The sequence below is a fragment of the Gymnodraco acuticeps genome, unplaced genomic scaffold (assembly GCF_902827175.1).
Source record: "Gymnodraco acuticeps unplaced genomic scaffold, fGymAcu1.1, whole genome shotgun sequence".
NCBI classification, from domain to species: Eukaryota; Metazoa; Chordata; class Actinopteri; order Perciformes; family Bathydraconidae; genus Gymnodraco; species Gymnodraco acuticeps.
In genome coordinates, this window is record NW_022990305.1 from 64,906 (window position 1) to 87,024 (window position 22,119).

The 22,119-nt window shown below is 43.1% G+C and overlaps 1 protein-coding gene across 1 annotated transcript; it reads right to left on the minus strand.

Annotated features, from left to right (window-relative positions):
- Nucleotides 1-1,173: 1,173 nt before the first annotated feature.
- LOC117550343 (crossover junction endonuclease MUS81-like) lies at nt 1,174-16,935 on the minus strand. The gene is made up of 15 exons (XM_034222747.1): nt 16,919-16,935; nt 16,614-16,746; nt 16,238-16,354; nt 16,078-16,158; nt 12,162-12,250; nt 11,819-12,016; nt 11,132-11,299; nt 10,920-11,047; nt 8,902-9,014; nt 8,151-8,270; nt 4,796-4,891; nt 4,422-4,550; nt 3,448-3,551; nt 1,751-1,834; nt 1,174-1,560 (listed from the first exon to the last, which is right to left on the minus strand). The coding sequence occupies exons 1-15, from the start codon at nt 16,933-16,935 to the stop codon at nt 1,494-1,496; spliced, it is 1,644 nt and encodes a 547-aa protein (XP_034078638.1). The 3' UTR covers nt 1,174-1,493.
- Between the last annotated feature and the right edge of the window lie 5,184 nt (nt 16,936-22,119).

Here is a 22,119-nt window from a genome sequence, read left to right on the forward strand (position 1 = left end):
ATTTGCTGTTCATTTTGTTTCCCTATTACTTAATTAAGATGTTGAATGCAGGACTTTTACTTGTAATTAAGTATTTTAATGTACTGTAGCTGACCAGAGCTAGCCTGGTGCTAAAAACAGCTGTAACGTTAGCTAGCATAAGCTAACGTTAGCGCTCCCTCATTAGCTATTTTAGCAGTTTTTCCAAGCTGAGCCGAGCCAGTGACGTCACGCAGGAGGAACCGGAGGGGTTCGTTCGATGTGTTTCACAGGGCAGCCCGGGGGGGGGGGGGGGTACCCCAAGTTGTTATTATATTTAATTAAAATATGCATTTAAGTGTCTTTGAGCATTAGGAAAATCGCTATAAAAATCCAATGTATTATTATTATTATTAGTACTATATGTACATTGTATACCGGTATTATTCTATAAAATCTTATTTTCATTTTCTATCCTTTGTCTTTTTAAAGTTACTATTTCTATTTTCTTCAGTGGTCGAAGTGCATTTACTCAAGTACACATTTGAGATACTTGTTCTTTACCTGAGTAATATAATTCATACTACTTTATACTTAATGTTGGGAGGCAATGTTATACTTTTTACTCCATTTATTATACAGATGTATTTACTAGTTACTTAATAAAATCAGATGTTGACACACACAATATAGGAAACACGTTTAAAATACAAAAAACGAAACCCATAAGAAGTATTTTGTTCAAATATATTTCACAATTCCAGCTTCTTAAATGTGAATATTTGCTGTTATCGCTTTAAAATATTTTAAAACATGAGTACTTTTACTCGGAGTACTTTAATTCCCTTATCGTACTTCAATACTTTTACTTGAAATTGAGTATTTCTACAGTGTGGTGTTAGTACTTTTACTCAAGTAAGGAATTTAAAAACCTTTCCCACCACTACCTTTAATAGTATGATATGTACATTCTTACATTTTCTATTTTTAGTCTATTTTCTTCACTTTTTAATGACTGTTTTTTTTTAATTGCATTGAATCGTCCTCTTATCAAATGTTTTTGGGACGTTTTTGAACGTTGTCTCAATGCTTTTGATGTCAAATACTTTGCATTTGTCGCTGAAAAGTGCTGTAAAAGTCATCTTGTCTTGAACAAATAGTCCATTGCGTAAATGTAAAAATGAAAGCAGGGGTCACAAAGAAAAGTACAGAGGGTTTTACAAATACAAATATTCTTCTTTATTTCATTTCTGACTGTCTAGAAGTTTACCACAGTGCTTTCTTCACAAACTGTAGTGTAAAACATCCATATGCAATAACAACAATACTATTTAAAATCTTAAACTTTATTTAAGTTTCAGGGGGCGTTTGTGAAATTCTTCATACAAGTAGCAATATGTTACGGTGATGAGAACTTAGCAGCATGTTAATATTTACATAACAAAGGACGTTTCCATCCTAAAATGTGTTTAATTCAAGTAAGGTAGGGATGGAAACTAAGTGAAAATATGTTCATGATATGTTTTTATATTAAGCTACGTCAGTGCTCCCTGAGTGCAGTACAGCTGATAAACTGTTCTGCTCAGAGCTGGACCCAGGTTCCTGGAAAAAAGGGGAAATTAAATGTGAATTAATTGCAATTTCTTACAGTACTGCCATTACGTCAATTTGTATCTGAACTGTGAGTAAAAGCCACAGTACTTTGACTCAGGTTTTCAACTTGTTATCAACAAATACTACATGGATCATTAGAGCATGCTGGGAGAAATATGAAACCAGTTGGACTACAAACCTTTTGAGCTTCCCGTATCTGATGGAGGAGAGGAGCTTCTCCTTATCAGCTTCACCTGCACATCGCTCATAGGCTGTCAGGAGACTGAGATTAAGAGAGGAAGAAAGATTTGAATTAAATGTCAACAATGTCTTACAGTAGCGCAATGTCTTGTACTCATGAATAGAAGAGAGTTTGCATAAAAATGTGTTTATAAAACGGACAAGTCAAATCAAGCAATCTGATTGGTTCTTAGCCGTAGTTACTTTTCACAAGTCAGTATCCCTCCGCGTCTGAGAAAAAGCTACAACCGTTACAGCTGTTACATTATGTCCGTTATGAAACTAACTAGCAAAGCTTAAGATGGAAACATGTAAGGTTAACTTGGACCTCCGGGGTGGCCTTACTATGGAGGAGAGGATTGAGGAGTGCCTATCTCCAGAAAGCACCTAAACGACGACATGCAGAGCTCCGTGAAGAGCAGGGAGACCAACTGGAGAAGTAGCACCATTCAAAAGCTTTCTGATGCGGGTCTTGAAAGCAGAGACATGATGAGCGTTAGTGGCCACAGGTGCGAAAGCTCTCTCCAGAGCTGCTGGAAGCCCAATCTCGGGGACCGGAGAAAGTGGAGCAATATTATCGCCACGCCAAGCAACAGCCTAGAACAACCTCAACCTATACAAGTGACCTCGTAAGCCATGCTGCTGATGCTGGACAGGTTTTCAGTGGCTGCACAATAAAAGGAAACATACAAATTAATGTAAATAAATAGCCAAATAATGGATCAACGCTCTCTGTCTAATATGTTCGCTAGCTGTTAGTGTTGTTGCATAGCAACCACCTCGCACTATGTTTCTTGCAGAAGGCAACGGAGGGACTATTTTATTTTGAACATCATTATTTACTAATAAAAACTATTTAAATTAGAGTGTGTATTTTTCTTTCATATTGCCACACTTGGTAACCGTTTTATAAAAGCAATAGCTCACTTCAGGCCGTGATATATGCTCATTATATCACAGCTCAGGGGCGTGGTTCGGCCCGACGCGAAGTATACCCTCATGTTTCAACCTTGTTGTTAATTACCCAAAGTCAGAAATGTCTCGTTTATTTCATGAGTTTCTGAACTCAATGAGGTTTTTTTTAATCTTATTCTTTATTATATGAACACATTTTTCATATTCCTTCAACTTACCTGTCCCATTTTGTCTAGTGCATTATTTTATTGGGTTTCATGTCTAACTCTTTCATGCTGGGTATATTGTTTGCTGCACTGTTGGAGGAGGAGCATGAGACTTAAGATTACAATGTAGTTTTGCGATATGAAAAATAAATGAATCCTTGAAATGTAATGTTTTAATAATAATAATAATACATTTTATTTATATAGACGCCTTTCAAGGCTCTCAAGGTCGCCATACAAGACACACAAAACTAAAAACCAGCAGAACAACAAGGCAATATAATCAATAAGGACCGAAGATGCGTCATGTGATCAGGGGTGTGAAGAGACGTGATTTGAAAATGGAGGGAGAGTCAGAAACTAAAAATCGATGCGGTATTTGACGGGCAGCAGGTGAAGTTTTGCTTCCATGATATCTATCTCTGCTAGTGCTAACTGCCTCATTCTTTGTATACGTTATCTAAAAACACCTTTGAAAGAAAGGGAGGAATACTTGAACAGGTGAGATGTGTGACTGTATCATAATGTGGGTTACCTGAGCGGGGTGCTGTAGAGCTCCAGTATAGCAGCTGCTTTGTCTCCCGACAGTCCGCTCACCTGCATCAGCTGCCGGGCAAACACTTCTTTCACCGTCTGACTCTGAGAGGGAGAGATTTATTTATTAAAATAGATTATGAACCGATGAGCTGATAACCAGTTCTATCACCAAAATAAAAAGGTTGCTTGGTCTAATTAGCAAAATATTGTAATTGCTTGTTTGTTTGTCAAGTATGCCTCTGTGACGAGACATCCCTTCTGTTATTGTATTAAGTTCATGAACATTGTATAATAATAATAATGCATTTTATTTATATAGCGCTTTTCACAACTCAAAGACGCTTTACAGTATGAGGGAGGGTAGACAAACAAGGACAGGCAAACAATTAAGTAAAAAATAAAAAGGCATTCAAGAGGAAGTTGATTGAGAGGGGGGGGGGGCTTATGGGTAGACAGAGTTGAAAAGATGTGTTTTGAGGCGGGACTGAAAGACTGTGAGGGACTCAGAGTCACGGAGATCTTGGGGGAGGGACTTCCAGAGCCGAGGAGCTGCCACTGAGAAGGCTCTGTCCCCAAAGCTGCAGAGTGTGGATGTGGGAATGGATAGGAGTCCGGCTGCGGTGGATCTGAGGGACCGTGGAGGTTGATAAGGAGTGAGAAGGTTTGTGAGATAAGGGGGGGCCAGATGGTGGAGTGCTTTGTAGGTGAGGACCAGAATGTTGTAGTTGATGCGATGGGAGACAGGAAGCCAGTGGAGGTCTTTGAGGACTGGGGTATAAGATGCACATCAGATACTGATCCCTTATTGCTAATGTCTACTACTCCCTGTAACTGGGGAAATGTTCTCAACTGTCTTCTGAATAAAGTATTGTAAAAAATAGATTATGGACCAACAGGGTAGTTGGAAATTAAAACAGGTATTGCTAAAAAGTCTTTCTTTAAATGCAAAAACAAAGAGACGGACACACACACCTTGTTTTTGATTGCACCGTGGTTGAACTCTGCAAAAGAGATAAGAGAGCAGGGGGGGGTCCCTCTCTCCTCTTCCTCATCCTCTCTATCCCCCTCCAGCTCTCTGGAGCGACACGTCAGCGTACAGTTCTGGAAAACAGATTTAAAAGTTTATTATCAGAACTATTCCACTTGTTTTGGGGCCGTCTTAGACCCCTATACAGTAATACACAATATACTCATTTCTTTATAGAACAAGGGTTCAAAAGGCTATAAGAACATGTCTAAATGATTGAAGTTGAGGCAAAACCCTACCGTAATTGTTTTATCTTTTGGGACGATTTTAAAAACATATACATGTATTGCTTTTATAAAATATGTATTTAAACGTTTACCTGGTAGAGTTTATTAAGGTATCGAGTCATGACGGTGAGGTAGGCCATCGACTCCCTCACATCCTGGACTCTCTTCACAAAGAAGCGATCAATAACCTGACACACACACACACACACACACACACACACACACACACACACACACACACACACACACACACAAAAGACAACATGTATACATCAGAGACTCAAACAAATCTTGTTTTGTGATTAATGCAGTGCACATTAAGACCCCAACGCAAACGAACCGAATACGATATCAAAAAAGTCTTCCGTTCACACGAGACCGCTCGGGAGCGCTGGAGACGTTGTAGTACACATGCCGGCCTGTAAGTGGCGCTGTACTTCTGCCACAAAATACACCAAAAGCAGCGAAGAAGACCCCTGAGCATGGTTGCCATGGTTGCCCTTCTGTTAATGCCCCGCGGTGGATTTATCCACTTGTTGCTGATGGTTGTGGTAGAGGAGCTAGTGTTGCACGGTGTACCGAAAGGTACCGCGATACCCTGCCGTTAAAAACGTTACGATTCCTCCGTTTCATTAGTATCGGTACTTTAAGAATGACGGGGGAAAGTACTCCGGTGAAAAAGCGCTGTTTTAATAAGAGCCGTGTGTTCAGCGCTCTGCTTCATGCCTGCAGTCCCGCCCCTCTCGTGCACGCTCTAAGTCCCGCCCCTCTAGTACACGCTCTAAGTCCCCCCCTCTCTCGTGCACGCTCTAAGTGCCTCCCCTCTCTCAAGCACGCTCTAAGTCCCTCCCCTCTCAAGCACGCTCTAAGTCCCTCCCCTCTCGTGCACGCTCTAAGTCCCTCCCCTCTCTCAAGCACGCTCTAAGTCCCTCCCCTCTCAAGCACGCTCTAAGTCCCTCCCCTCTCGTGCACGCTCTAAGTCCCTCCCCTCTCTCAAGCACGCTCTAAGTCCCTCCCCTCTCAAGCACGCTCTAAGTCCCGCCCCTCTCGTGCACGCTCTAAGTCCCCCCCTCTCTCGTGCACGCTCTAAGTGCCTCCCCTCTCTCAAGCACGCTCTAAGTCCCTCCCCTCTCTCAAGCACGCTCTAAGTCCCCCCCCTTTCTCGTGCACGCTCTAAGTGCCTCCCCTCTCTCAAGCACGCTCTAAGTGCCTCCCCTCCCAAGCACGCTCTAAGTGCCGGCCCTCTCAAGCACGCACTAAGTCCCCCCCTCTCTCGTGCACGATCTAAGTCCCTCCCCTCTCTCAAGCACGCTCTAAGTCCCCCCCTTTCTCGTGCACGCTCTAAGTCCCTCCCCTCTCTCAAGCACGCTCTAAGTCCCCCCCCCTTTCATGTGCACGCTCTAAGTCCCTCCCCTCTCTCAAGCACGCTCTAAGTCCCTCCCCTCTCAAGCACGCTCTAAGTCCCGCCCCTCTCGTGCACGCTCTAAGTTCCCCCCCTCTCTCGTGCACGCTCTAAGTGCCTCCCCTCTCTCAAGCACGCTCTAAGTCCCTCCCCTCTCTCAAGCACGCTCTAAGTCCCTCCCCTCTCAAGCACGCTCTAAGTCCCTCCCCTCTCTCAAGCACGCTCTAAGTCCCTCCCCTCTCTCAAGCACGCTCTAAGTCCCCCCCTTTCTCGTGCACGCTCTAAGTGCCTCCCCTCTCTCAAGCACGCTCTAAGTGCCTCCCCTCTCTCAAGCACGCTCTAAGTGCCTCCCCTCCCAAGCACGCTCTAAGTGCCGCCCCTCTCAAGCACGCACTAAGTCCCCCCCTCTCTCGTGCACGCTCTAAGTCCCTCCCCTCTCTCAAGCACGCTCTAAGTGCCTCCCCTCCCAAGCACGCTCTAAGTGCCTCCCCTCTCTCAAGCACGCTCTAAGTCCCTCCCCTCTCTCAAGCACGCTCTAAGTCCCCCCCTTTCTCGTGCACGCTCTAAGTCCCTCCCCTCTCTCAAGCACGCTCTAAGTGCCTCCCCTCCCAAGCACGCTCTAAGTGCCTCCCCTCTCTCAAGCACGCTCTAAGTCCCTCCCCTCTCTCAAGCACGCTCTAAGTCCCCCCCTTTCTCGTGCACGCTCTAAGTCCCTCCCCTCTCTCAAGCACGCTCTAAGTCCCCCCCTTTCTCGTGCACGCTCTAAGTGCCTCCCCTCTCTCAAGCACGCTCTAAGTGCCTCCCCTCTCTCAAGCACGCTCTAAGTGCCTCCCCTCCCAAGCACGCTCTAAGTGCCGCCCCTCTCAAGCACGCACTAAGTCCCCCCCTCTCTCGTGCACGCTCTAAGTCCCTCCCCTCTCTCAAGCACGCTCTAAGTGCCTCCCCTCCCAAGCACGCTCTAAGTGCCTCCCCTCTCTCAAGCACGCTCTAAGTCCCTCCCCTCTCTCAAGCACGCTCTAAGTCCCCCCCCTTTCTCGTGCACGCTCTAAGTCCCTCCCCTCTCTCAAGCACGCTCTAAGTGCCTCCCCTCCCAAGCACGCTCTAAGTGCCTCCCCTCTCTCAAGCACGCTCTAAGTGCCTCCCCTCTCTCAAGCACGCTCTAAGTCCCCCCCTTTCTCGTGCACGCTCTAAGTCCCTCCCCTCTCTCAAGCACGCTCTAAGTGCCTCCCCTCCCAAGCCCGCTCTAAGTGCCTCCCCTCTCTCAAGCACGCTCTAAGTCCCCCCCCTTTCTCGTGCACGCTCTAAGTCCCTCCCCCCTCCCAAGCCCTCTCTAAGTCCCTCCCCTCTCTCGTGCACGCGCTAGCTGCCAGAGCATGTGAGAAAGCGAGAAGCATGGCAGCAAGTGGGAGTGCAACTGCCGCTGCGCCTCGGCTTGTTGACAAAAAAGACGCCAGAAGCGAAAAACAAAAAAGTTGTTTATAGATGATGCTTAAATTAATTTAATACGAATTCTAGTCATTTATTTAATTTATTGTTCTCATTGTTTAAAAGTTTGTGTTCTGGTTCTGGTGTGAAATAAAGCACAATAATTACATTTACGACTGTTTCCCTTTTTTTAAGAAAAGTATCGAAAAAGAATCGGAATCGCAATTCTTGACTTGGTATCGAAACCAAAATGTTGGTATCGTGACAACACTAAGAGGAGCTGTAGATTTAACACTAACATCTGTAGCATGCTCAGTAGCACTAGCTACTGAGCATGCTACAGCAGTGAGCAGCAGAGACGGGGAGAGGCGGGGCTATGGCTTCATCGTTATCAGGAAATGATCGTATAGGGCGTACACACGGAGCCGTTTGGCCCCCCAGAGCGTTCCAGTTGCAGATCTATCCACCTTGGGACCCGTTATCGTTTCCGCGTCTCCGTTACAGCCTCGTGTGAACGAACGGGCTATACGAAAGAGAAAAGTAGCGGATACAACCGTTTGCGTTCTCGTGTAAACAGCACCTAAACCACCATGCAGGTGTGTGAGTGTGTGTTCTCTCACCTGTGTGTTGATGATGGCCTGCTGCAGCGTGGACTCAGGTAAACTCAGGTGAGAGGCAGCCTTCCCACACTCCTCCACCAGGTAGCAGGGGTTACGCAGACCACAGCGCTTCAGACGGAACTGATGAGGAGAAGAAAGGGACATTTCTCGCTGTGCACAGTAACACATGTAAAAAAACCACTCTTTATATCATTTGATTAACAGCATTGTAGAATATCAATTAGTGTTTTCAAATTTATAACAAGATGGAAAAGGTTTTTTTTATCAAAAGATACGGAGAGTAAAAGCAAAGAAACTCATTACAGAAGATTTAACCATTTTGATTTGCGATTAAATGTTTAAATGAATCATCAAGTTCAAATAAAACTTAAGATGCATCCTATGTACCTACTTTTGGACATGCACTTGAAGACAGACATTTATATACATTTTAAGTATCCATATATGTATGTTTACAGTTCCACCGAATTATTATATTGTTATTTTGATATATTCCGTGTTTCACTCGTATACCTGTTGCTGCTTTACCGATAGAATAACCCTATGGGGATTAATAAAGGTTTGTCTAATCTTAAATATGATAATCTTCTTGCATTTCTACATTTCATATCATAATAAACTGAAAATATCTTTGGGATTATTGACCATTTGTCGGGCAAAACAAGCCATTTCAAGTCAGCATGCAGGGCTCTGGTTAACGGAGTACACGACTAATAATTTGATGGAGTTGACGAAGATGTATTTTCTTCACCTTCTGTTCCCTGAAGCGCCCGTCGATGATGCTGCCGCACAGGTCGTCCATCCTCTTCCTCTCGATGATGTAATCCAGGACGAGCTCACGGCCAACGGGGGTCCGCAACTGACCTGGAGTCAGAGAAAGACTAAATGATTACGAGTTGGAATTTATTACAAAATTGGGACATTGCAGAAGCGGTGGACGGTTAAAGTGAAGAGGGTAAACCACGGTGAGGAAATGTTGAATACGGTTCGTCTATTTGGAGAATTGTAAGCTCTGGTTGTGCTTTTGTTGTATTTCTGTTGAATTTGTTAATTTATTTATATTCTTGGTCTGTACTTTAAACTGATTTCTACTAACTGCACACTTTTCATTTTAGCATTATTTTGTAATCTGCCATATGTCTAATGTTCGGTTGTGTTTGTGTAATGTGATAAATGTAAAAAATCAATAAATACATGTTTAAAAATAAGAATAATAATTACGAGTTTATGTAGATAGTTTTGAGACATGCTAAGGGTACAAGGTGATGGGATTCTCTTCCTCACTTCCTGTGTCTTTTACTTTATGGTAAAGGTCCCCTATTATACTGTGTTTCATCGATATATTACAGGTCTTAGATATATACAGAGCCTGTCTCTGCTTGGCTGAAACGCCAAACAGATCATTGCAGCATTACCCATAATCCCCTCTGTTTCAGCCCTGTTTCCAAAGTGCTGATTCTCTGTCTGTTAATTTAGATGAAAATAAGGAGCCCCTCCCCACGCCCCTCTGAGAGACATTTGGGTACAAAGAACACATAAGGCACTTTCACACCGGAGTACTTTTCCCTTTTAGTTCCGATACTTCCTGGGATTTTGCGTTCACACCAAAAAGAGAATTTAGTTCATGAGAACTTTTCCCAGCTTTTCAGTCCCTGCTAGAGAGGTGGGACTTTCCTGGGGAGAAAAAAGTTCCAATTTCTGATTGGCTGGGCGAATTGCAAACCACACCCCGTAAAACTCTGAAAAGTTTTGTGAAGCCGCCATTGTATTTGTGGCATTAGCATTATTAGCATTATTAGCATTCGCCCCGCGCACCAACAGAGAGAGACTAATTTATGGCAACACAAAATAAAACATGGGAGCGGTGGAGATGAGGAGGTGTCGGCGTTCTGGCGATTTACTCGGAAGGCTTCAGTAGAAGCTGCTGGGAGTCCCAGCAGCTTCTACTGAAGCCAGTCCCCAACTCCGGGGACTTTGGGCGGCAGTATACGCCGTGAAGTGGTTTGCGGCCTGCCAGTAAACCCAAAGCAGAAGAAGAAGAAGTGACGTCAGCGGCTTCATTTGCGTAATCCTCCCTCAGGGAACTTATTCCGGTGTGAACGCGATCGGCTCTTTAGTTCCATGGGGGAACTAAGTGCTGGGAACTAAGTACGGCAAAGTACTTGGTGTGAACGCGGCTATTGGTGCTCTAGGAGGAGATTCAGGCGATAAAGGGGGAGGGGGGGGGTTACCTTGGATGCTGATTGGCTAATGGTTACCCAAGCCAAAACATCGTTATGACATCATAAAGTGGCCAAAATCTGATCAGCTCATTTTCAGACAGGTTTTTATATAAATGGATCAAAAAGAGAGAGAATCTTTGTTCCTGAAACTTTCAGAGTCTCTTTCCACAGAGGGGACACATGTTGATGTAGAAGAGACATGAAGAAGAGGGGACACATGTTGATGTAGAAGAGACATGAAGAAGAGGGGACACATGTTGATGTAGAAGAGACATGAAGAAGAGGGGACACATGTTGATGTAGAAGAGACATGAAGAAGAGGGGACACATGTTGATGTAGAAGAGACATGGAGAAGAGGGGACACATGTTGATGTAGAAGAGACATGAAGAAGAGGGGACACATGTTGATGTAGAAGAGACATGAAGAAGAGGGGACACATGTTGATGTAGAAGAGACATGAAGAAGAGGGGACACATGTTGATGTAGAAGAGACATGGAGCAGTGGATTTTGCACAATAGACGAGTTGTTTTCTACGTTGTGTTACCTGGAATAGGCGCGACCTTTTCCCGAGCGACCCACAGGAAATCTCCCACGTTGAGCTTCCTCACATCGAACGTCACTCCGTTCCTCTGCAGCTCTTTGACCAGATCCTGCTTGCAGTTTTTGCTTCCGCTTCACAAACACACCGACCGTTCAGGAAACACACACACACACACACGTTTGATTCACACAGTTTAAAACACACAGCGGTCTTACCCCGTTGTCTCAATGAAGTCCACACAGAGGATGATCTCGTAGGAGCCGGGAAGGAGACTCCAGGACTTTGGGTTTCTGCTCGGTACATTTCGGGGTTTCCCTGAAAAGAACATCCCAGGAACGAGAACCCTCGGCTGGGAAGCAGAGGAGGTCGGCCTCTCTGCAGGTCTGGAAAAAGACGGTTCAATTCCTTTTATTGTATTGACAAACAGTTCAACAACACAAGTGCAATCATAAAACATAATGGAGATATTTCGGTCTTAAATATATATTACTTACACATCTACAATTGGAGAGTTCATCAGAAACATTACAAGCTAAAACACACAAAGGAAAGTCTACCTATTTTCGTATATTAAAGTAGAAAGCACCGTATTTTTCTGTATTTACTTTTTACATGTATATAGTTGACCTATTTTTGCTTTTTACTTGCACCGTTCTATATATTTTTGGACTATATTTATTCCTTGTTATGTCGTAAGTTGTTGGAGGAGGCTGGGACTTAAGATTGTCAAAACCAAGACCACGTTATCTTGAATCTTGAATGTTTAACTGGTCTCTAAACACTTAGTCTATACAACATATGACAAAAGGAAAATAAAGGTACGACTTAAATGCATTTCAGAGTAGAGTTACTTGTTGAGATAATGATACGTTTTTGTCCCAGAAGTTTTGAAGCACACTCACTGTATTCTCTCCTCTTCCTTCTCCTCTTCGTCATCATCACTAACAGTGAGGTCCACAATCCCCGGGCCACCTTCTTCTCCCTCCTCCTGCTCGTTTCCTTCACTCCTGGCCTCCTCTCTGTCTCCTTCTGGACCTTTAGTTCCCTCTAAAGACTCGAGGCGCTCCCCTAAAGCCAGACCCTCTTCTGTCAGAGAATACCTGAAGAGGGAGGAAGAGTGAACTCCATTTAAACGAAAGAGAAGCCCCCGTTTCCACTTCAAAACACTCTGAATCTGAAATCGTACAGAAATAATGTGTGTGTCAATCCATCGTGTGTGTGTGTGTGTGTGTGTTTCCTCTGTACCTTGCAGGGTTGTGGGTCTTCATCATCAGGTTCTTCTGGATCAGAGTGCTCACTGAAGACCAGGCCGTGTACTTACTGCCCAGATCTGGCTACAGACACATAAAAGTTAACTGAATTAAAATACAAATATTCAGGACGCTCTGATCAGGGTACCCTGTGCCGTCATATCAGTCAATAAATGGCCAATAAAAAATTGTTCTCAAGCTAATTTTGTACCAAAAACATTAATATGTCATGCCTACAGACTCAACATTTTTTTTGAATAAAGAGTATTATTAGGAAGTATTTTCAATTGGAGTATTTTCTCTGCTTTTGACGACAATTTTTGAGTAATAATAATGGTTTATTGTTAACAGGACATCCCAACACAAGTCCCTTTTTATATATTAGTTTCAGAACATCGGTGTGTTCATTTTCACCACATAATCCTCCACAAAGAACTCCCTTAATATTGAGTAGAATAGAGAGTAGGAGTCAGCCATCTTGTTGTTGTTTTTTCAAAAATGGAATGCCTGGGCAAAGTTACCCAGAATGCATCTTCACTGTTGCCATGGCCACATCTCTACATGTGAGCATTGTGCAGAAATTCCAAGTGATGTCATGATGATGCTGTGATGTGCTTTGTGACATCATCGATAGTTCCAAATGGGAACCTGCAAGGAGACCAGTTTGAGTTTCAAGGCACAGCATATCTTGGCTTAGCAGAAACCAGTCTGACGCTGACAACACAACCAGTTAGGTATTACCAGTTGCTACTGTGTGTGTATCATTGTCATCTTAAAAAAACATGTCCCGCAATAAGGAACAAGCGGAATTGGGAGGTGACTACGCTGGAGTTAGGAGGAGTCTTGGGGCAGTTCAAGAACATCTCAAGACCCTACATGTGGAAATGCAATCCATACAAAAACAGTTCGGCAGCTTTCCAGCGCTGGGGGAGCAGTTTGACGCTCTGAAGGCAGAGGGACATGTCGCGAGGCGCAAGTGTGCCTACCTCGAAAAAGCAGTGAGGGTTCTTAGTGAGAAGATCGAAAATAACGTTACCGTAGAGGCGATGTTCCAGGGACTAATCCAGACAAACAAGGAATTGGAGCGTGAACGACAGATCCTTGAGGAACAGATGTTTGACAAGCTAGATGAGCTGGATAGCATCGATGCTATCAAAGCCGAGCATGAAGCTGCACTACGTGTACAGAGAGAGCTCGAAGCACAGATTAAAGAGGTGCGTTCATCGATCCAAAGCTATTCTGCTGCAGAGGAAACGCTTGATGCATTGAGAAGTGACGCAGAGGAAACCATCAGAGTAAATGGTGGCCTTGAGGAAGAACTTGAGTATCTCAAACAAAGGAAAGAGCAACTTCAGGATCGTTTCCAAGTGTCTAAGGCAGAGATAGAGACGGTTTTCCAGAAGAACCAGACTCTGCAGCAGGAAGTGGACGATCTCTGCAGGGAGCTTGAAAATGAAAGCATGGTGCAGTTTGAGATGGACGAAATGAACCGGTCGAAATATGAGGAAATGAGCCAAACCGAAGACTTGCAAGAAGAGATCTTTGAGCTTTCAAAGAAGCTTCTGGGTTTAGAGGATCTTCTGGGGTCATACAACATTGCGAAGGAAGAAAAAGAGTTGATTTTCCAGCAAATGCAATTGTTGCAACAAAAGAAAGTCGAGTTGTGCCAAGAACTTGAGAACGAGGACACCATTAGGGAACGTTGCAACGCAATGGTGACAGAAAAAGCCGCCATGAGCCTCGAACATGTCTCCCTGCGAGAAGAAGTGTTGCAGCTCAAGGAAAGGCATCTGCGTTTCATGCACCTCGAGGACTCTTACAAGGAGGCGAAAGCTGAGAGAGAGGACGTTACGAGGAAGAACGAGGCTTTGTTTAAAAAGATCCAGGGTTTGAGCAATGAGGTTCACAAGGAAAAGCATCTCATGATCAAGTACGAGGCTTTGCAGGCATCCAACGAGACCTTGAGGTGTGATAGTGCCGCCATGGCGAAGGATCTTGTGGAACTTAACCTAGAGATTGGTGTTTTGAGGAAGGGTCGTTCTCAGAACAAAACCCTGGAGGAAAAGATTAACGACCTGCAGTCTATGTGTGATGAGCCGCTGAGGGAAAGAAACACAGCGGTTCAGAATCCAAACGGCGATCAGGACCGAATGAACGGCTTGAATGTGAACAACGTCAGTCTTCACAATGACTTCCTTGAATCCAAGAAAACGTTTGGGGAGAAAAGAGCTCAGCAGGCCAAAAACACCGCGGATCAGAATCCAAACGGCGAACTCGGACAAAGGGTCCAAGAAGATCAAGACCGAATGAACGGCTTGAATGTGAAGATCGTCACCGTTGACAATGACTACCTTGAACACATGAAAACGGTTCAGGAGAATCGAGCTCAGCAGGCCAGGAGATAAAAGCCACTAACTTATCCGTGGCATAACGGGTTTTCTCCGGGGGCACCGGGTTTTTCCCAAAATGTACGATTTAAAAAAACCAAACATTAGTAAAATGTCTTAGCATGACATCAGGGGGCTTAGATATTCTTCCAGCAAGCTACAATTACAACGAGATAAATACCACGGGTTAAAGTTCATTAACTTATCCGTGGCATAACGGGTTTTCTCCGGGGGCACCGGGTTTTTCCCAAAATGTACGATTTAAAAAAACCAAACATTAGTAAGATGTCTTAGCATGACATCAGGGGGCTTAGATATTCTTCCAGCAAGCTACAATTACAACGAGATAAATACCACGGGTTAAAGTTCATTAACTTGTCCGTGGCATAGCGGGATTTCTCCGGGAGCGCCGGGTTTTCCCAAATGTACGATTTAAAAAAAACAAAAATATTATTAACATGGATCTTTTTTTTATTATTACATGTTACTTGTTAGACGCTTTTATCCAAAGCGACTTACATACTCAATACTGTGGCTCCCACAGGAGCAATTTGGGGTGAAGAGTCTCAGGGACACAACGACATGCTGACTGCAGTGGGGTTTGAACCTGTGACCCCCTGACCCCAACACCTAGGCACTAACCCACTACGCCACATGCCTCCAAACAAACACGGATCTTTAATACAAGCATCGGCCGGAGAAATTCACATCACAAGTCACACAGTCAAAGGTTCTGACTGCACGGGTGGGTTGCCATGTCAAATCTGATCCGCCTCGCATCTTGGTAGACCTTTTAACTAGTATACAGAGAGTCAATTGGGGGACGGTACGTGAACACCTGGGAACAATGGAGATGTCTCTGACATCCGTGGTGCTTAGAAGCCCGCGTTCTCACAGTCGTAAAACCCCCCCTGTGCCCGCCAGGTCAGGCCATAAAACCTGGTAGTATCAACATACGACTCCATTATCACATTCCTTACGGGAGATTAGAAGCAGGGATGGTCGTAAATGTCAACACACAGAATAGGTGTGATTTTTGTATTTGTGCTGTTGTTAAGTGTTTTTATTGTAAAGTGTTTTTATTGTAAAGTATTTTGATTGTATGTACAGCACTTTGACCAAAAATCGTTTTGAAAATGTGCTATATAAATAAAACTTGATTTGATTTAAATAGTTCATTATTCTGTGTCATAATAATGCTTCGTGGTCATTTCAGAGTGTCTACCCGTGTTAAACTGTTACAGCCCACACGCAATGATCCAATACTTCTACATATTGGTGTTTAATAATGTCAAAATAAATAAAAGGAGGTAAAAGACTGACAGTTATGCACCAGAACATCTCGATTAGTGCCGTCGTCATTTTAAGTTAAGTTGCTACGCCACTATTTTATCTTAGCGAAAGCAAAACGATAATTTTCAAATATATGAAAGCATGTTTAAAATCATTAGTCGTGTCAAATCCTCAATTTATTTGGGTGTAATAAGCGGGTTTAAATGCACTTGTAACGAATACTCCACTCACCACAGAGAAGGACTTATCGCAGAGCTGCTGAGCTTCTGCTTGGAGCTCCATCTTAAACATGTAGCCTTTGCTGCCTGGGATCTGGAGGGAGAGACATCAAATGAACCCACGATGCAAAACATGGAGGTATTTTGTGTAGATGTGAAGGAGGAAGGCGTACCTGAGACACTCTGTAAAGTGTGAGCAGAACAGCGTAGCCTCCAGACCGTCTCTGGGGTACGTACTCCCTCTTCTTCCTCCCCCCTTTGTTTTTCCCTTGATCCCCGGCTGCATTCTTCTACAAGGAAAGTTCAACAAAAGAAGTCACAAATAAGAGGTTTTCAATGACATATAGGGTGAATGACACACACACACACGGAGACACTTGAACACACACACAGAGACCCTTGAACACACACACACACACATGGAGACACTTGAACACACACACGGAGACATATTATTATTGGGATTTCTTCCCCATGAAACGGTGTCTTTACACAGTGAGATGAACACACACACACACACACACACACTTCTACACACACTCCATCTACCTTTCTGGGTGGATCCAGGCTGTTGTTGTCCTGTCGGCCAGCAGGGGGCGCTCCTTCAGGGAGAGAGTGGATCGGAGCGTCTGGACCTACAGGAAAAGTAAAGAGAGCAAACAAAGACAGATTAGAACGTAAACTTCAAGACATTTTGAGACTGCTTTGTCTTTAAGATCCAAGAAGAAATCTCATGCTATCATTGAAAGACTTTTAGAGAAAATATTTGTTTTTGTACAAACAAAAAAACGCTTTTGTGTTACATTTTATTCCATCTTAGTAAGTATTTGTAGGTATTTGTTTCCTAGCTTTGCCTTTGGGTATTACTCATAGTAGTGCAGAGAAATTATAATGACATTTTTATGTATACAAATGTTATTTATTTTTGTAAAGCTACCCATCTATTCTCTTTTAGCTATCTTATGTTCTCAGTGTTTCCCCTACCATTGGACTACACAAATTAGTCATTCGAGACAAAAATGTCCACTGCAAAAGACTTTGATAAAAACATTATATTAAAAGGTTTTTTTCACAACTTTTTTGGGTTCAATCTTTAAAGCAACTTCCGCCCTAATAGAAAATACCAAAAATGTAATCATTTTCAGGATTTTAACCCTTTAAATGCCATTTTGAATACATGAAACCACTGTTTTTTTTCATGATGAAAACAGAGGAAATGAGTTATTTTCCAAAACATACATATCTGGGGACTGGCTCTTTTTTTTTTTATCACAGTCTTGGATGTGTCAAAGATTAGCAACAAAATAGATTTTTTTGCATTATTAGTTTTTGCACAAAATCAGATTGAACAAAAAAGTCACACATTAGTCATTCGGGACAAAAATGTCCGCAGTGATACCGGAGGGTTAATATATATTATATATAGCGCCAAATCGCAACTGAAGTCATCTATCTACGGTCACTTTTCCGTGTGCTCTTTTATTACATAAACTAAACGCTTATGTTATTTATCCAATGTCTGTGCATGTTTCAGTGTCCACTAGGGCTGCTCAATTAATCGTATTTTAATCGCAATTACGATTATGGCTTGCAACGATTACGAAAACAACGTAATCGAAATATAAAGATTATTTTTTTTATTATTATTAATTTCAGTTGAGTTATACTTAAAGTTCAGGGTAATCAACTGTTAAAACATACTGTTCAAATTGTTTTTCTCCAATAAATGGATGTTTTCAAAGTACATGGATAATCGTTTTTAATAATCGTGATATCAATTATTGACCCAAATAATCGAGATTATGATTTTTGCCATAATCGAGCAGCCCTAGTGTCCACTGCATTCTGAAGGGCGGGGCTCTGCTCCACACACACACACACACACACACACACACACACACACACACACACACACACACACACACACACACACACACACACACACACACACACACACACACACACACACACACACACACACACACACACACACACACACACACACACACACACCATTCTAGCCAGCGTCAGTTGATTCCGTCTTCAGTAACCCATACACTTAAGAAGACTAAGACTGCCAGAAGTCTGTCTGCTTAATATAAAGTGTGGAATCCTTCCTGAGAAGCTTGACGGTAAGATCTTCTTTTGTCAAACACAGAAAAGGGAAAATATCATAACAAACATAAAGCAAGCTAACCAGCTTAATGTTTGTTAAGCTATCTAGCTAAGTTTAACTGTCAGTTTGTTCCAACTGCCAATCAAAATTAAATTGTAGTAATTATAGACTTTGCGTATAAATGCTTCTAATTGTGTCCCATATTTTATTATCAGGTAAACTTAATGAATTAAACAGAACATTGTAGATCAATTTCCAAATGCTTTCCACTGACACATCTAAATACGCTACATGGAAGTTGAAGGAGAAGCTGCTCAAGCACTACCAAGACAAACTTGTGTTTGTGGAACGACCAGCAAATCTGATTTGGTTTTCTCAAACGATGTAGCCGTTGTTGGCCTTGCTATGAAGGAGGCTGCTCTACTCAAAGAAAAAGAAACGCATGACAATGATACAGTGCAATTGGAATGCCACCCAACAATGTCTGAAACTCAGATATTACACATGGCAGCAGGTGTATTGAGGAAAGCCATGGCAGAAGTGAAGCAAGACCCTGGCTTTTATGTGAGCAGTGAACTTCTGTCTTTCCATTCATCTCAAGAATGCACCCACATGCACATGTTACAGAAAGGCTGCCATAAACATTAACTTTCTAAAAACCATGCAGCCCCTCACACACACACTAGGCTTGTTTAGATAGAGCTGCGGCTCGCCTCGAAAGTAGACGAGAATAGCCGATCGCAGCCGGGGGAGGTCTCAAAAAGCTCGCCTGAAGTCGGACAGCTCGGAGTCGGCTTCTTCTTCTTCTCTCGATTTTTTGGCGGATTGCAAACAGCTTGAAGGTGCATACCGCCACCTCCGGAGTCGGCTTGACTCGGTTTGCATTTATAAAGAATGCACACATGTGTTTAATCGTTAATGTCAGATATGTACTAAGTAAATGCATTTGTTCCTGCTCAAGATTAGATTCAACTTTATTGTTATTGCACATATTACAGGTACTGAGAGAACGAAATGCAGTTTAGCTTCTAACCAGGTGCAACAAGCAGTAAAGTGAAAAGTAATGTACACAATCTACAGAATAAAATATAGAATGAATTGAATGATGAATAAACAGTGAGGGGTATGAATACACTAGATATACACAGCAGCCTGTGAGCAGTATGAACAGTGTGTATTAATATGCTAAGATATATAAAGTATGAAAACGGTAAGCAGCGCAAGTATAGTATAAAATATATAGATATTAATTTCATGATGATAAACATTGTGGAACAATGATGAAAAATGGGAATCGAAGTGGCGACGTAAAACTGACACAAAACAACAACAAACTTTTGCCGAGCCAATGGGAGAGCTTCATCAGCAGCACGTGGTAAAAACCACCAATGAGCGCTCAGCTCGAGATACCAGCGAGTCGTTTCCCATCAAGCATTTCGCTTCCGCAGCCCGTGGAGAGGAACTGCGCCGCCTCGCCGCGCCTCGCCGCGCCTCGCCGCGCCTCGCCGCGCCTCGCCGCGCCTCGCCGCGCCTCGCTCTCAAGGCTGCGGGCGTCTTTGTCCCGCGAGATTTCAACGTCTCATGTAGGCGAGCCTCCAGAGCAAGTCGGACAAAATGACTAACCATCATGCAACGCACTAGCAAGACGTTGATCGCAACTGCACAGGTCTCGCTTGTCTCAAACAAGCCTACTATCTTCCTCACCTTGGGCCCTTCTCACTTCTCTTATTTTTCATTTCCTCGCTCCTCGGTCTCGGTCTCACCGGAAGTTTTGATTGATTGATTGAAAAGTTTATTAACAGCTTGTATATTGGGTACAGTACAGTACAGCTCAAAACATACAATTGTTAAGGGGATGCAGACCAGAGAAAGACTTTCGTCTTGTTTACATCAGGGTCCCCCATTTCCAATTCATCATGTCATTTAAGACATATAAGACATATTTGACATACAGATGGCTTATTTACAATTTTCATTTTAGATTTCGTTCTAATACATCCTAACCTGGACATTTAAGACATACCAAGTCTACAGATATACAGTTAGTAACAGAGTCTAAAATGCGAGTATATACATAGATGGGGGGGGGGGAAGCTGTCCATTGAACGACAGGTTGAGATTTGTACCATTACCGGGGCCAGTTTTGCAATGCTCTCCCCCCGAAGGTGCTCTTTAAGAGAGGTTTTGAAAGTTGATTTGTCTGCGCCATCTTGAGTAGCGTCCCAATGGCTTTATTTCTGCCAGAGGAGCGTGGAGCGATAATGGAGGAGCTATAATCGAGGAACCACCAGACCATCCTCCGATTAAATCCTCAGACACTCGCCCCGCCCCCTTACTGTGTATCGCTCACTGATTGGACGATGCAGTGCATGCACTGATCTGATGCTTCTTGACATGAGAGCAGTTTCCCAGCGGAGTGAAGAAAATACATGAACCTCACGGGACTCACTCCTCAGTTTATACCGTGTTTTGTTTCAATTCATGTTTCATTTAGTTACAAATATGTGATATATTTGAACAACAAAGTGGTCAAAAATCATTTTATTCATTTTTTGGAAACATTTTCATGATCGCTTTTTTCGTTTTACATTTTCATTTATTGTCATTTCCATTCAGTCATTAAGTGCTATTGAAATGTTAATGTGCTACATATCCACACAAACACACAAAGTGTGCAATCCAATGAATGTTAATCTCACTGGGTTTTGATAGATAACATATCTCTTTTTCTTCTCTCAATTATTTTATTTCTATTGTGCACTCTACAACAGATGATACAAATGTTTGTGTCAGTAAATGTGTACTAACAGAGGCGGGGGGGGGTGTGTGGAAATAACGGGGACAGAGCTGCTGTCAGACGAACAGCTGTGCATGCCTCATCACAAACGGACGTCGCTTCACGTGACGCTCCGGAGGAAAGGACGTCCCATTGCTCTTAAAACTAATTTCCCTGCTTCTCGTGGTTTCCTTGGCTGCTTCTCAGGTCGACTATTTTCATTTCCTCGCTCCTCGCTCCTCGGTCTCACCGGAAGTTGATTTGCCTGCGCCATCTTGAGTACCGTCCTATGGCTCTTATTTCTGCCGGAGGACCGAGGATCGAGGAGCGAGGAGCGATCATGGAGGAGCGATAACCGAGGAACCACCAGACCATCCTCCGATGAAATCCTCAGATACTCACCCCGCCCCCTTACTGTGTATCGCTCACTGATTGGACGATGCAGTGCATGCACTGATCTCATGCTTCTTGACATGAGAGCAATACCCCAGCGGAGTGAAGAAAATACATGAACCTCACGGGACTCACTCCTCAGTTTATACCGTGTTTTGTTTCAATTAATGTATCATTTAGTCACAAATATGTGATATATCTGAACAACAGTGGTCAAAAATCATTATTGTAAAACGAAAAAAGCGATCATGAAAATTCATGATCGCTTTTTTCGTTTTACAGTTTCATTTATTGTCATTTCCATTCAGTCAGTCATTAAGTGCTATTAAAATGTTAATGTGCTACATATCCACACAAACACACAAAGTGTGCAATCCAATGAATGTTAATCTAACTGGGTTTTGATAGATAACATATCTCTTTTTCTTCTCTCAATTATGTTATTTCTTTTGTGCACTCTAATCAATATTAATCAAACTATTGTTCGTTTAAATACATTTTAAGAATGGCGTTTATCTTTTTTGAGAATTACTTCTTATTTTATTTCATGTATTTGGATCTACAACAGATGATACTAATGTTTATGTCAGTAAATGTGCACTAACAGAGGCGGGGGTGTTTGTGGAAATAACGGGTACAGAGCTGGCTGCTACCAGACGAACAGCTGTGCAGCGTCGGACGTCGCTTCACGTGACGCTCCGGAGGAAAGGACGTCCCATTGCTCTTAAAACTCATTTCCCTGCTTCTCGTGGTTGCCTTGCGTCTCTCCA